General features: G+C 31.4%; 1 protein-coding gene across 9 annotated transcripts in view; it reads right to left on the bottom strand.

Moving 5' to 3' along the window:
* The window catches only part of LOC143065183 (integrin alpha-9-like), a 64,066-nt gene that overhangs the window by 9,602 nt on the left and 37,398 nt on the right, over positions 1–17,066 (bottom strand). For all 9 annotated transcript variants that reach the window (XR_012975416.1, XR_012975417.1, XR_012975414.1 and 6 more), the window contains 7 exons: positions 16,053–16,546; positions 14,978–15,161; positions 13,626–13,772; positions 10,434–10,553; positions 9,669–9,770; positions 3,932–4,051; positions 2,732–2,896 (listed from right to left, as the gene is read on the bottom strand). Coding sequence is in view for 5 of the 9 variants with exons in the window: in XM_076238600.1 (XP_076094715.1) it covers positions 2,732–2,896; positions 3,932–4,051; positions 9,669–9,770; positions 10,434–10,553; positions 13,626–13,772; positions 14,978–15,161; positions 16,053–16,546 (1,332 nt within the window). In the remaining 4 variants the exon portion in view is untranslated. The remainder of the gene's footprint in view (positions 1–2,731; positions 2,897–3,931; positions 4,052–9,668; positions 9,771–10,433; positions 10,554–13,625; positions 13,773–14,977; positions 15,162–16,052; positions 16,547–17,066) is intronic.

A 17,066-nucleotide genomic window follows, 5' to 3' on the forward strand; every position in this document is an offset into this window, starting at 1 on the left:
ATGTATAAAACAAACTGAAAGGTATCACACATGCACAACCAAAAGTGAAATCTAGCTATCTAATCATATCATCCATTTTCTAAAAATTGAAGTTCTTAAAATCTGATAGTTATGAATTTACTTTAAAAAATTTATATGTTAACTCTTTATACATTTTTCCTGGATCCTTTAAGGTTTTTTTTATAAAATTTTAAAATTGGAAATTCCTACACTGACATTTGAGGATAAGAAAATAACTTGATGGACATTTAAAAAACTGAACTTGAGTGTCATGTACAGATACTTGAGTGTCATGTACTGATACTTGAATGTCATGTACAGATACTTGATTGTAGCTATTAAATCACATTGTTATTCCAAAACAAAAAATAGTAACTTGAGGAACTGACACGTGATTGTAGCTTCTAGATGACACTGTTATTCCAAGACATAGAAAGAACTTTACTTGAGGAAATATACATACTTGATTTAAACTTTAACTTGACACTCTCATTCAAAGATTTTTGTTGATCACCAATTAGCATTATTTGATATTACTTTGCATATTTGTTTCAAACTTTCATTCAGGAAAACTTTACAAAAACATTATCTTGAGTACCATCTAAAATATTTTATAGATAGCTATTAAAATAGGATAAAGATGTTAATGTGGATAAAATATTTTTTTGATAAGGTCTGTGGCTCAATCATAGTTTTTCTAAAAACTATGCAAAATAAAAGCTCAAATTAAAATGGCCATTTGAAATCAAATATATCCATTTTATAATGGTAATGATACAGTCACAGCAGAACCTATGTTGTTGCACTAAATTGTCTCAAAAATAATATCGTCTAATTCATTAAGAAATCAATTTTAAAATGATTAAACAGTTTTAGGAAACTTTCCATCCAGAAAAGATCACCTTAAATCCTTTGTAATATTCTGCATCTCCAGTTTAATTTTATTCTATCTATACATATACTGAAAGAAACAGATAAATCCACCAAATATGCCGATTTTGGAAGCTCTCAATCATATACCAAGATATATATGGGACAATTAGAGCTACACTGGTATAGTCTATGCTTAAATATTGACTGTGTGCAAATCTAACCTTAATTATTCCAATAACCAAAATCAGAATCAAAATAAAATATAAAGTGTTTCTAGTAAGCAAAAGATTTCATTGCATGAAAGTTCAATACAAAAGTCCTCAATTCTGAATATTTAAAAAATAAACTTTTTTAACATTCTTTCACAATTTAAAATGACAAATTCTTTGATGAAAATTGAATTTTGGGAACATTTCTAAATTATTCAGTCAGTCTAGTGCAAAACCTTACAGAACTTTTTTAAAATAAAAATAGCTGAGTTTCAAAATAATACATAGCACATATTGAGCAATATTGATTAAAAATGAAGGATAATTTATGAGTTACACACAACTGATACAACACAATATATACATAATCAATTAAACTGATAATATCACACTCAAAAATGGCAGTAAAAGAAAATAAGAGTTAAAAAGACTAGATACTTCTTTAAAAATAATCAACTGTTATATTTTTCCTATCGCCACCTAATTGTGTCCAACCTAATATTGTAAAGATTGTCAAAAAATATTATGAACCCTTAACTAATTAAAGCTCGTGTGAAATGGACAATAATAGAATAATATTTTTTTTAAGTATTATGTTTTTTAAGTTACTAAGTTGCATTTAAAGTGAAACAAGGAGGTTGAAATGACCCCAATATCATTATTTTTCAAGATAAAATTTCCCAATTAGAATTTAATGGCCATTATAAAAGTGCTAATAAAACACTTACCAGATAATAAATATTTCAGTTTTGAACTAAATTCACTTAAAAAGCAACAATTTTCTAAGTTATTGAGTCAAAAACACATGGGTCATGCATCAAACTGAAGATCTTTCTGAATTCTATTTTTTACAACAATTATTGATCTACAGAATAATTAGTCTGCCAAACCCTGAGCTCTTATATTTTCTAGTCCAAAATCTGGTTGAAATTCAGGAGATTTTAACAACTTTCACTAAAATCTTTATTTTTGGCCTCTTGTGTACATAACTATTTTAAAATACTTTGAAACTCAACAAAAGTCTATTTACTTTGAAACATTAAGAGACCAAAGGCAATATGACTAATTTAGAGTTATAAAATTCATCTCCATATGAAAAATATCATTGTTTCTGGGTGATAATACTAAACAAAGGAGGATGTTCATAAGGGAAATACTAAAAATTCTAAGAATGTGTTGATTTCAATGGGTTAACACTAGCTTCTTTTAAGATTTTTAGAATTAACGCATTGTCACTAGTATGGTCATGGAGGATTGTAAAAATACTAAAAATATTTCACAACCAAAAAATCATTACAATCAGACAAACGTCTATCGACTTTATATGGCACTTTTTATGGATATTCATCTGCTATTTCCAATTCCTTTCTGTAAATGTTGAAATTACCCATTCAACAAAATATCAATGAGGTCCTTTATGATTCAGTTTAAAAAGGAAATAACACAGAGATTTCTTTTGACATACTATTTAGATAAAATATGTCTTTAACCAGTCTCTGTAAGCATGCTTGTAATCTAGGCTCTTTAAATATGGCTTCCAATTCAAATTAACATATCTAAAACATCTCATGCTAATCTTTTATGTATTAGGCATAATTTGCAACCTCTTCTATCATTTTATCCAACTCAGTTAAATTTTCCTCACTCACATCAACTGGAGGTCCTTCTTCCTTTGTTTCATTAAGCGCCTCTTTTTCTTTATCTTTGCCATTCTCCTCTATTAATTTCTCTTCATCACTTTTTGGTTCTACGTATTTTTGAGATTTCTTTCTGTTTGCAATTTCATCTAAATGTTTTCGTTTAAAGAATCCAAACTGTAAAAAACAAATTGATTAAAGAGAATACAAATGTTCTTGTTGATTTAGAATAAAAAAACTTTACTAATCTTTTCTTTAACTGCAATGTTGTGCAATTTGAATTTCTTACCACAACAAAAAGATCAGATTGGAGCAATCTCGATTTTTTTTTTATAGGAAACATGAAAATAAATTTCCTGAAACAGAAATTTTAGGTTCCATAAAAAAATAACTAGATATCATTTTGAGTGCTCACATAAGTAGGCCTTTTAATGAGATATCATTTTGAGTCCTCACATAAGTAGGCCTTTTAATGGCTGACTGTTTATTTTGAGTCCTCACATAAGTAGGCCTTTTAATGGCTGACTGCTTATTTTGAGTCCTCACATAAGTAGGCCTTTTAATGGCTGACTGCTTATTTTGAGTCCTCACATAAGTATGCCTTTTAATGGCTGACTGTTTATTTTGAGTCCTCACATAAGTATGCCTTTTAATGGCTGACTGTTTATTTTGAGTCCTCACATAAGTATGCCTTTTAATGGCTGACTGTTTATTTTGAGTCCTCACATAAGTATGCCTTTTAATGGCTGACTGTTTATTTTGAGTCCTCACATAAGTATGCCTTTTAATGGCTGACTGTTTATTTTGAGTCCTCACATAAGTAGGCCTTTTAATGGCTGACTGTTTATTTTGAGTCCTCACATAAGTAGGCCTTTTAATGGCTGACTGTTTATTTTGAGTCCTCACATAAGTATGCCTTTTAATGGCTGACTGTTTATTTTGAGTCCTCACATAAGTAGGCCTTTTAATGGCTGACTGCTTATTCTTTATCTAAGTTTTTGTATTGTTCTGTAAATAATTGCAGCTTTGGTATCTTTGATGAATTGTGTTACAAATGTTAAAATCCATAAGGTAGCTCAAACTTGTCAGTATGAACATTCCCTACAGAAGAGATATAACATTATTAAAAAGACACCATTAATATAAAGTCCACCAATAATAATGGCTTAGAAAATCAGAGCTGGTCAGATTCCTATCTTGTATGTAACTTACCTTCCAAAATACAAAAATAACTATGGCCAATACAATCAGTGCTAATACGATTGGTAATAACACCACCCACCACTCAACACTCTCCTTCTTCTGTTCTGCTGGTACAACATCTGTCTTGGCCTAAAAATAAAATAAAATCAGTTGAAGGTTGTTAAATGAATATATAAAAAAGAAGATGTGGTATGATTGCCAATGAGACAACTGTCCACAAGAGACCAAAATGACACAGACATTAACAACTATAGGTCACTGTACAGCCTTCAACAATGAGCAAAGCCCATACTGCATAGTCAGCTATAAAAGGCCCCGATAAGACAATGTAAAACAATGCAAACGAGAAAACTAACGGCCTTATTTATATAAAAACAAGAGTGCACACACTGAAATGTCTCGCCTTCTTTACTCATCATTGATATTATGTTGATAGTCCTAAGTATAAAGCTTTATTAAAAACTGTCACATAAATTTAACATTAACCAAGATAACTAAACAAAGACCAATGAACCATGAAAATGAGGTCAAGGTCAAATGAACCATGCCAAGCAGACATGTACAGCTAACAATGCTTCCATACAACAAATATAGTTGACCTATTACTTATAGTTTAAGAAAAATAGACCAAAACACAAAAACTTAACACTGAGCAATGAACCGTCAAAATGAGGTCGAGGTCAAATAAAACCTGCACATATAGACATATAGATCATAAAATATATCCATACACCAAATATAGTTGACCTATAGCATATAGTATTAGATAAAAAGACCAAAACTCAAAAACTTAACTTTGACCATTCAACCATGAAAATGAGGTCAAGGTCAGATGACATCTGCCCGCTAGACATGTACACCTTACAATCATTCCATACAACAAATATAGTAGATCTATTGCATAAAGTATGAGAAAAACAGACCAAAACACAAAAACTTAACTATAACCACTGAACCATGAAAATGAGGTCAAGGTCAGATGACATCTGGCAGTTGGACATGTATACCTTACAGTCCTTCCATACACTGAATATACTAGCCCTATTGCTTATAGTATCTGAGATATGGACTTGACCACCAAAACTTAACCTTGTTCACTGATCCATGAAATGAGGTCGAGGTCAAGTGAAAACTGTCTGACAGGCATGAGGACCTTGCAAGGTACGCACATACCAAATATAATTATCCTATTACTTATAATAAGAGAGAATTCAACATTACAAAAAATCTGAACTTTTTTTTCAAGTGGTCACTGAACCATGAAAATGAGGTCAAGGACATTTGACATGTGACTGACGGAAACTTCGTAACATGAGGCATCTATATACAAAGTATGAAGCATCCAGGTCTTCCACCTTCTAAAATATAAAGCTTTTAAAAAGTTAGCTAACACCGCCGCTGCCGGATCACTATCCCTATGTTGAGCTTTCTGCAACAAAAGTTGCAGGCTCGCCAAAAATGAAACATGCATTAGTACTGAAATGAGAACCATTTAAGAAAGAAGAAATAATAGCATAGAGACTTATTTCTCCTATATTATTATTAACTTAAATTCATAAATTTTCTAACTTCCAGCAGATGTGGGATATTTGAATTATGATCTATCATGCCTAATGGAAAAAAGTAAATGAAGGGCAATATTGTAGGGCTCTTACTCACAAACTTAACATAAAAGTTCTTCTTCAGACTTTTATTCAGTTTGTGAGTTAATTGCCCTGGTTTACAAATCAATAACCTCTAGCAAAAAATATGTTTAATCCTTATAATTCTTCAGCCAAACATTGGCAATTTTTTATTAACATTTTTTGTTTGATGTCATCTATATTCACCATCAAAAGCAGAATGGCATGTCGTAACTAAGGAATATGTCGTCAGCTTGACTTTCTAAAATAAACAGCTGCGCCATGAGCGCATGATACGCCCGACGTCTTGTGTGGAAGTTTTATGCAATAATCATAAATAGTTTCTGAGAAAGTTTTAAGCAATTACCATTTATTGCTTTTGAGACACGGCGGGACATTTGAAACCCCCCACCCTGTTTTTTTTTTATACAAATATCACTAAAATAAAATTTTGAATCAAACCAAAAAGTATACAGATCTTTAAATTAATATAATAGATCATATCATAGGGAACATTTGTACTAAGTTTCAAGTTGATTGGACTTCAACTTCATCAAAAACTACCTTGACCAAAAACTTTAACCTGAAACTCGCACTTTCATTTTCTATGTTCAGTGGACCGTGAAATAGGGGTCAAAAGTTTAATTTGTCTTTAAAATTAGAAAGATCATATCATAAGGAACATATGTACTAAGTTTCAAGTTGATTGGACTTCAGCTTTATCAAAAACTACCTTGACCAAAAACTTTAACCTGAAGCGGGACAGACGGACAAACGAACGGACGGACGAATGGACGCACAGACCAGAAAACATAATGCCCCTCTACTATCGTAGGTGGGGCATAAAAACAACTATATTAAGTTTCATGAATTTTAGATAAGTCGTTCTCAAGTTACGGTGCGACATGTTTACGCCTGACAGACAGACGGACAGACGGACGGACACCGGACATTTGTATACCACATTACGTCCCATCAAAATTTTGACGGGCGTATAAAAAATGTTTCCTCAATACACGGATGCCCAACTCGCACTATCATTTTCTAGGTTCAGTTGACTTTGAAATTGGAGTAAAAAACGAACAAAATGAACCAATGGACAGATGAACAGACCAGAAAACATAATGCCCCTCTACTATCGTAGGTGGGGAATAATCAAATAGCAGAATGCTCTGAGGGATATGATTGCCATACACCTTATAGCTAATCCCGGCTGACCCAACTCTTTGAACTTCTGACGCATACAACAATCACTTTTCCAAAGCTGTCAGATATTTTGTTCTATGATGTCAAAATTTTACGGGAACCTGTGTGATATCCAGTAATGGTGGACAAATAGCGATAAGGTGTATTGTTTTCATTGACACATGTATAGTAGTTCTGCCAACTTTTCATAAAGCAAATGCGTGAGATTTGGCTAAAATTGAAAAGATCAGAGAAAAAAACAAGAATGTGTCCATAGTACACGAATGTCCCACTCGCACTATCATTTTCTATATTCAGTGGACCATGAAATTGGGTCAAAACTTTAATTTGGAATTAAAATTAGAAAGATAATATCATAGGGAACATGTGTACTAAGTTTCAAGTTGATGTAACTTTAACTTCATAAAAAACTACCTTGACCAAAAACTTTAACCTGAACTTCGCACTATCATTTTCTATATTCAGTGGACCATGAAATTGGGGTCAAAACTATAATTTGGCAGTAAAATTAGAAAGATAATATCATGGGGAACATGTGTTCTAAGTTTCAAGTTGATTGGACTTAACCTGAAGCAGACGGACAAACGGACGCACAGACGGACGGACGGAGGCACAGACCAGAAAACATAATGCCCCTCTACTATCGTAGGTGGGGCATAACAATAGATGGAAGGATAATGCCACAAAAAAGCATGAACATGCGTGAGTCTCATGCATTTTTGGCAGCCATGGTATAGCTGGATAGTATTATTTCCAAAACAAAAGGTATTTCACTTCGTATCTTATCACCGTTAATTCTAGGAGGAACCCCATTTCTAACTCTTTAAATATTTAATTTCCTTTGGGTCAGTGGGCATGTCTCCTTTCCCTATACACTTCTCTGTTTAAATTGCGAACCTTTTTAATATAATACGATGTTTATCGCAATCTTACGAGTTAATTTTTCTCATATTTTGATTTTGACGGAAGTAACTTATGGAAGGGAGACAACTCGAAATAAAAATATGGAAGACTCCATTTCTGCTGAAGGGGTGTTAAAGTTACACCTTTACGATATGGACTACATTTATTTTAATTAAAAAGATGCATATGATTTAAAATTATGCAACAACAATAACCCTCAATAGCAGACAGACATAGAAAGGATCCAATGAGTTTCAAATTAATCAATGGAGTGGGGAATCCAGAGCAACCATTCAATCTGATACCCCTTGAAGTCAAGAAAACTATATGCATGCACATAATTACATAAACAAACCCTTGACTTGTGATTTGGAACAAGAACGTTTATTAAATGATAATTGAACGACCTAGATGGTTCTCTATTTCCTTATGAGAGTACAATATCAAATATCAGTTTCATAACAGTGACATATAAGAAATACTCCACTTCAATTCTTATATGACAGAAATAGATTTATCGGAATTCAGAGAACTCTCGCATTTTATCAAAACTGGGGAATTCCTTCTGACGTGTTTCTAAATTTATAAAAACACTAAATATAAATACTGCTTAATTCTGATTTTCTGTGTTGTTAAAAACACGCATATAAATCAAGGAAAATATCAAACATGAAGATTATGAGAAGAACATTACAGGAAAGTTGTTTAACGTGGGTACAAAAATTTCAGCAAAAAATTGAACCTTTATTTTTTCATTACAAATTTTTTTTATTACACTATTAGTTATTACTTTATGATATGGTAAAAAATCAACCCAAAAAATCGATTTGGTTTGGCCTCAGATGACTTTTAAAATGTTTATATCATGGAAAAAGCTCCAAATTATCTCCCTTTGGTGCAAAAATGCCATTTTTTGGCATTCAATTTGAAATATCTTTTTCAACTCATCGGTGACCTATATTTTTTATTATTATTTTCATATAAGCTGTACATAAACAAAATAATTGTAAAATTTAAGCGATTTCTGTAATTAGGTTATTTTTTTATTTCAATATTACCTCTATTTCTCCTATTAGTTCAACAGAAAAAAAGGACATTAACAAAAATGTATGCTACTTTCGGAGGCAGTATGTGAGCTTAAATGAACAGTGACCCAATTTTTTTATTTCATTTTTCTTTTAAGTATATGATAAAGTTCATTTATGAAAAAATATAGTGAAATCCTATATTAGAAAAAAAAATTGATTTATTCCCAGGAGCCCCCTTAAGCTAAATCCTTTTGTATGTTTTTACCTTTCAAAGCAAGACAATCATTAGAATCTGAGATGTTCCTTAATGTTTAGAATAAAACGGTTGACGTGAGGGCATGGCCCTGAGTCAATGGTATGAGTCTACAGATTGCTTGAAAGCAATCGTATCCCAAAAACCACAAATGTCCAATTAATGCAACAGAATCTACAACCTAATAGAACCTACCTCAAAAATTCATTTTTATGAGATATTGTAAGCCTACAAGTAACAAAATAATCTTGTCCTTGAAATTTTTCATTCGTATGACGTCGTGTTTTACCATGATGAAAATTCGCAAATCAACTGTGAAATTTCCCAGAATTATATACGAATTTAAATTTTATACATTTTTAAAGCACTAATGCATTATTTCTTTTCTGTTATATATTCATTAAAATAGAAACAACTGTTATGTTTTTTTGTTTCTCAATCTCAATTTGCTCAAATTCCCAGGATCCCTGCATGCATGTGTATTGCGCATGAATAGATCACAGTGAAGGTTATGAAAGTAGTTTTGGAAACATGGTTTATTGAAGTGTTAACCAAGGAAAAAAGATGTAATTGACCAATCCGTTTCAAGTATTTATAGAAATGCAAATCATATAAGAATTATATATATATATATAAACTACTGTCATTGTAATATCAACTTAAAAATCAAAACATAAATATAAAAAGAACGAAACAATGCAGTCCAAGTAAAAAAGCCTGCAGTTTCTACTCACCAAAGCTGAATGGCTAAGAGGCGATGTTAATCCAATATTTGGTTGCATAGATGCTGTTGCTATAGATGCTACAGATAAACTCTCTACTTTCGAACTCCGACTCTGAAATAAACAATTGTCCAAATCATTGAGCATTCAGTCAGACAAAAAAGATTCTGGTATTAATTTACCTGTTTATTAGACTGTGTTGTCAAACAGAGGGTTTTGTTCCTTTTGGAGTTAATACTTTTCTCACATTTTTTTATTTGCTACCTTGATTTGTGTCTTCTTAATCAATAATTATGAAATTTGTGCATCAGTAAAGTTCTGTTGCCATCATTTATATAGGGTTCTAGTGTAAATTTTCACAAGGACATATAAACAAAATGCAAGTGTTTCAATAGACCTTAAAAAATAGTTTGAAATCATATTAACTTCCAATTTTCAATTTCTTGTATTTTTCATACCATATACTTATTTTATAGTCCATAAATACAAGACAATGAAAATAAACAAAAGCAGTTTTCTTTCTCTCTTACTTAATAAATATCCTACAAAAAATGTAGACATGAGATTGTTACCATGCTATATTCCATATAATTTCTATAACAAAAGTGTATTATAACTCTTAAAAATAGTTCATCGGCACATATTGAACTCTTCCATCTCCTTTTGCTAGCTGATAAAATAAAATGATGAAAGCACATTATTTTGAATAAATAAATAAGTTAGCACCCAGATTTTACTAACTACCCTGACTCGTTATCCAGATTGATAAATACATACCTTGACTTTAGCTAATATATCTACGTCCATATCATAAGTTAACTTTATTGTGACAAAAGCTTTCACGTCCAGTGGGGAAATTTCACATTCAACCATCTTACAGCCACCTAATTCACAATTCTACAACACAATACTTATTGATCAAAATACAAATAATAATCAAGTATCACTTCTACTACCAAAAATTAATACACATTTTGCCCCTTTTCCAAAAATGTCAATTTTTGACAAATGCAAAAAAAAGAATAATGTTACTTTGAGAAGTAAGTGATTTATTTGTACAGGTTTATACTTTAACATTAGTATAAACTAAATATAAAATATGCAACTTTAAACTTTTAATAGTGCACATGCTGAAATGTCTCCCCTTCTTTACTAATTATTGATATTATGTTGATAGTCCTAAATAGAAAGTTTATTACAACTGTCATAAAAACTTAACATTAACCAAGAAAACTCAACATTGACCAATGAACCATGAAAATGAGGTCAAGGTCAGATGAACCATGCCAGGCAGACATGTACAGCTAGCAATTCTTCCAAACAACAAATATAGACCTATTGCTAATAGTTTAAAAGAAACAGACCAAAACACAAAAACTTAACACTGAGCAATGAACCGTGAAAATGTTGTCAAGGTCAAATAATACTTACACGACTAACATATCGATCATAAAATATTTCCAGACACCAAATATAGTTGACAAATTGCATATAGTATTAGAAAAGAAACAAAAAACTCAAAAACTTAACTTTGACCATTGAACCATGAAAATGAAGATGACATCTGCCAGCTAGACATGTACACTTTACAATAATTCAATACACCAAATATAGTAAACCTATTGCACACAGTATAAGAAAAACAGACCAAAACACAAAAATTTAACAATAACCACTGAACCATGAAAATGAGGTCAAGGTCATATGACACCTGCCAGTTGGACATGTACACCTTAAGGTGCTTCCATACACCGAATATATTTAAGACCTAATGCTTATAGAATCTGAGATATGGATTTGATCACCAAAACTTAACCTTGTTCACTGATCCATGAAATGAGGTCAAGGTCAAGTGAAAACTGTCTGACGGGCATGCAGACCTTGCAAGGAACACACATACCAAATATAGTTATCCTTTTACTTATAATAAGAGAGAATTTAACATTACAACAAATCTTTTCTTTTCTTTCAAGTAGTCACTGAACCATGAAAATGAGGTACAGGACATTGGACATGTGACTGAAGGAAACTTCGTAACATGAGGCATCTATAAACAAAGTATGAAGCATCCAGGTCTTCCACCTTCTAAAATATGAAGCTTTTAAGAAGTTAGATAACGCTGCTGCCGCCAGATCACTATCCCTATGTCGAGCTTTCTGCAACAAAAGTCGCAGGCTCGACAAAAGTTATAATTTGAAGGTATATTCTTTTTTAAAATGCTGACAAAATAAATAATTTTATATGGTTTAACTATTTGATTAAAAATTTGAACAACTAGAAAATATTCAGAAATGTCCACTGCATAATAATATATGTCCCATATGAAACGATATGTGTCCACTGCGCAATGAAATGTTGTTCTTTTCACCAACATCAGTTGAACTTTTACTCACTGTAAACTGAAATCAAAGAGCTGAATAGCTCTGAGGGGAAAAAGGCCCTTGTCTCTCTTTTTTTTTTTTTGGGGGGGGGGGGGGGGTTATCTTTTGATAGTCTCCATATAAAGAATGAAAAAAAAGAACAGCTAGAACATGTAGAAAGGTTAACAATATTAAAGTCAATTGTTGTTTAATCTAATTTAGTTTCCTTAGTTTAGGATTCAATTTGGACCAAGAGATCTGCATCTTCTAAATCTAAACATTCGATTAAAGTTGATAGTTAATTATGTAAATTTTTCTGATTTCTGTCATTTAACAACAATTCAATGTTTTCTGAAATCTTAATTGTGTACCACTGAACTGCAGGCTGACCATTTTCCATTTTTTGTGACAGTACTCTTAAGATTTTAAATTTTTTTCTTAAGAAAGTTAGGACTGAAAAATCCATTTAGTTTTAAATTTCCATTGATAAAGTTCCCAGTTACAACTCTCATCACAGGGATACAGGTACTAATAAAAAATAATATGATTGATGTAAACTGTGTGAAGCTTGTTTCCAGATCTTACATTTTGAAATATTTGTAAATTTCATGAATAAATAGGTTTAAACTATAAACTGCAACTTTTTTTTTATTTATTTTTTTACCATTACAATGATTTATTTGTTGGTACACACAATTTAGTTTTAATGGAAGACTACTAATCATATACTAAATGTCACATTTTCAAGTTTTATTTTAGTGGATAATTACTCATCAATTGAGGTGCTCCTGATTTGGAGGAAGATTCACAAAACAGAATTTTACAGAAAAAATGAAAAAAATCGTTTCTCTCCCCAATCTCATGTATCTCCACGAACTTTGTTTACAATATGAGAAAGTTGTTGACCTACAAATTAAAGTATTGCATGTTGATGTTGGAATCATCTACAGCAAACATAATTGTGTTTAAATTTAACAAATAACGATTTATAATTAGTGCACGAATTCTGAGAATGATTTAAATAACCAGTGAAAACTGAAGGATATCCCTGCTTCAGTATAGTGTGGCATTCCAACAATGACGTCATTATAAAATATAATGTAGGTTGGATATATTTAGAATATCTCGTCATACTGATTTTTCCGGATTGTTAAAGAAACGTAAATAGTGTAAAAGAGAGCTCAAAATATGATAATTACGCTAGAAACAGAAGGGAAATGTGTAGAAAAGTGTTTAAAGTCAATCTATTCATTTGTGTGTTTCCTTCTCATCAATCTCAGTAAGATTTGTTGGGGGGTTTTCCACACTATAAAAACAAAATGAATGATGTGAGGGAATGTTACTCTGGTCAACCCCATAGGGGATTGACGGCTTGAAGCCGTCTTTCCCCAAAAACTAGCACATGAACTGCATAAAATTCAACTTGATCATCTTACTGTGAAGAGAGGTTTGAATCTGTAATCTTATGGTTCTTCTTTATATTGGTATGCCTTAATTGTCCTCCTTACGCCCATAGAAAACAAGTTGTTGCCCTCTTACTCAAAATAATTTAGAAACTGACATCGGCACACAAACTTAACATTGATTATGTACAATTATCTTTACTCACATAGTTTAAACTATTCTCCATTGCTTCATTTCTTTGTGTTAACTTATAAGTTAGAGTAGAGTTCAATCTGGAAGTAACTGGAACTAATGTCTTTATTATAGATGGTCCACAATCAAAATACAATGTTTTGCTAGGAACAACAAAATTCTAAAAGAGAAAGTAAAAAATTAATTCTTTATACCAAGGATTTGTATAGTATACTATACAAATCCTTGTTTATACATGTTCAGTACATATTTCATGTATTTCAAGTATTCTGATTAAGAGTATAATAAAAATACTGTATTCATTGAATAGTTACAATGTACATGACATAATTTATTATCATTGACCTATGATTTTAATTACCTACATACTGTGAAAGTACTTTTATTTGAGGGGAACCAATTTTCGTGGTTTTCGTGGATGACTTCGTCCACAAATTTAAGTGTCCAACGAAATAAAACAACCATTGTCCAAATCAAGACATGGAAAGATCCCTGTATAGGTTTGAGTAGTGATATGATCTAGAGAATATATAGAATATCGTCAAATCTGAGAATTCTATAATAGTAGTCATAGGGCAAACGCACTATGAACTACATCTGCAGACAGGATTATACCCATTTAATCTTTGATCTTTTAATTCTCATAAAAAATGTTTTTGATAGATGAAAGTCAACTTCCGGTATTGATATGATATGATGAGGTGTTCATTTTATATCCTCATAATTCTCGTACCTATGGGAAATAATAATTTCATGGTGGGTTTGCTTTTGATTAGAATTATTTTACAATTCAAGATACGTTTATAGCATTTGTTAATGTAACTGTTTTCTTTAGGTGACATGTTTATGGCCTAATTAACACCTTTAATCTATTGATCACTCTAACGTGGGTTAATTAGTGTGATCACTACGATTTATATTTGTCATTGTTTACTTTGCAATTTCCTTCAATCCAGACAATTAGTAACCTTTGTTTCTAATGGTTTCAATTTTTCAATTTTTGTTTTTTTTTCAACTAAAATCCACAAACAATGTAAATGTTGCTAAAACCATGAAAACTGATATCCACAAATTAAAGTACTTCACAGTATAACAAACATACAAATCTATCTTTCCAAACAGACTACATTTTTTACATGTAAACAGACAAATTGATTGTTTCAAATTGCCTTGCTCTTCAATGAAATTTTCCTCTACAAAGACTTTTTTGTTAATAAGTAGCCAGTAATGTAACAAGGTTAACAGCAATTAGCAACAAATAAGCAATGGATAAATTACTTCAGAAAATTGAAATGCATATGACCATGATGACATATTGTCCAAAGAAGACAAAAACACATAACTAATTTATATTTAAAAACCCACCAGTTCAGTTACTTTCAGGATAGATTTCTGGTCAATAACTACACTAGGGTATTTGACAGTAAATACTGAATGAGACCCCTTGTGAGACTCCAGGATACTAGGTCCATTGTTGGTAAAATCAAATCTATGTGTAACTTTATCCACTTTAGTTTTGCTAGTTACAAACAATTCTGGATTGCCAACCCTGAAGAAAAATCATTTAAACATTTATTCAAATGTATTCCTTAACTTTGAATATTAAATTGAAAGTTAGAGTGGGGTTCTCTTTTTCGCCATAATTTTCCATGATTTCTGCAATTTATGTTCAGGTCTTTATGTTTTTGAAGTATACAGATATTTCTGTATGAAGATAACATCAAAAGCAAAATATTCTTAGCTTGAAAACATGTTTCTTTGAAAAAAAATCATCTGAAAAGTTAGATTAAAGGCTATTTGAAATTTCCTGATGTTTTGTCAAAGGGGGACACATATTCGCTTTTCTTACACATCTATTTTAAACCAAATAACTGCAGCTTTAAACAATATTTATCAAATCAATTTCATTATAGATGAATAGCAGACATTACAAAGGTGTAAGGGCAATCTGCCAAAGAATAACTAAGAAATGCTTCTTTGAAATTGTGTTTTTCATTCAGGAAATTGGCCAAAAATCGTTGTACGTTTTTTGGTCCATTGTGGTAAGTGCCAAAATTTGGTCCAAGTGTAAAAAATAATCATATTTGTTATAAAAGTATAATTTAATGGCATATTTCTTCAATTTCAGCCACCCTTTGAAGTTTTTAGACCTAAAAAAAATAAAAACGTGAAATTGGGTTCCCAGGTGAATATGTGCGCCCCACATCACACATGTTTTTTTTCACTTGAAAGACTCCTCTTCTACAAAGACTATTTTCATAATGGGTAGCATTGTATTATAATCAATATGTTAAAATAAGTTTTTTTATATCTAATCTTCATTTTGTAACAACTACAAATAATTTAAAATTATGTATATTGTCATATATCAAGTGATTTTCAGTCTATTTGAATATTTTTTTAACAGAATATCATTCTTTTAAAAGATGTTTCAACTCACCCATCAAATGCTATGTCAGCAAATGACTCAACTTTCATTTGTAGTACTTTCTTATTATTTGACTTGTTTATATCTTCACTTTTGGTTTCTAGATTTATGTTTACGTCAAAATTATTGACAGCAACAGGAGCATAACGAGCTTCAAAATAAATAGTAAATCTGTCAACTCTACCCGTCACAAACGGCTGTTCTAAATCAGATAATTCACATTCTAGTATAGATTTGGTCTCGTCAATGTTACGTGGTGAACATCTCACAGGGGGTACTGAATGTGTTTTGACCTTCAAATAGCTGATGTAATTAGGTGCATCAATCTTCAATAATGTTCCATACGAGGATTCTCTCAAGTTAGTTACATTAACATCTAAATGAAAGCCTGCTTCTGGTCCTCTGACCAAGGAATCTCTCTTTCCATAATTATATTTTGGATTAACGTCTAATTTCATATCTGTCTCACAAATGTTATCTGTACCACAATCTTTTTTGAATTTAACCTACAAATACAAAATAATACTCAAATTTGACACTTTAAATGGTCTGCAATTTAATTTGCTATGGTCTACATGTTTCGCCTGCAAGACAGGCATCATCAGGACAATTTTCATACAGAAATCTTCAAAATATATCATTGGCAAACAAATGAATGTATGAATTAGCTTTATAATGATCCAATTAGGGTTGTGACCTAAACAGAAAAAAATTACAAAACCATAGTGAAATGTCCCCCTGCCACTTTGTAACTGTGGAATTATCACACAAAAAAGCCAAAGTGCCCTAGTAATTGTCAAATCCAAATGACATTATAGTAGGGCCAAATGACATTACAGTAGGGCCAAATGACATTACAGTAGGGCCAAATGACATTATAGTAGGGCCAAATGACATTACAGTAGGGCCAAATGACATTACAGTAGGGCCAAATGACATTATAGTAGGGCCAAATGACATTATAGTAGGGCCAAATTACATTACAGTAGGGCCAAATGACATTATAGTAGGACCAAATGACATTAT

The sequence above is a fragment of the Mytilus galloprovincialis genome, chromosome 2 (assembly GCF_965363235.1).
Source record: "Mytilus galloprovincialis chromosome 2, xbMytGall1.hap1.1, whole genome shotgun sequence".
Lineage (NCBI taxonomy): Eukaryota > Metazoa > Mollusca > Bivalvia > Mytilida > Mytilidae > Mytilus > Mytilus galloprovincialis.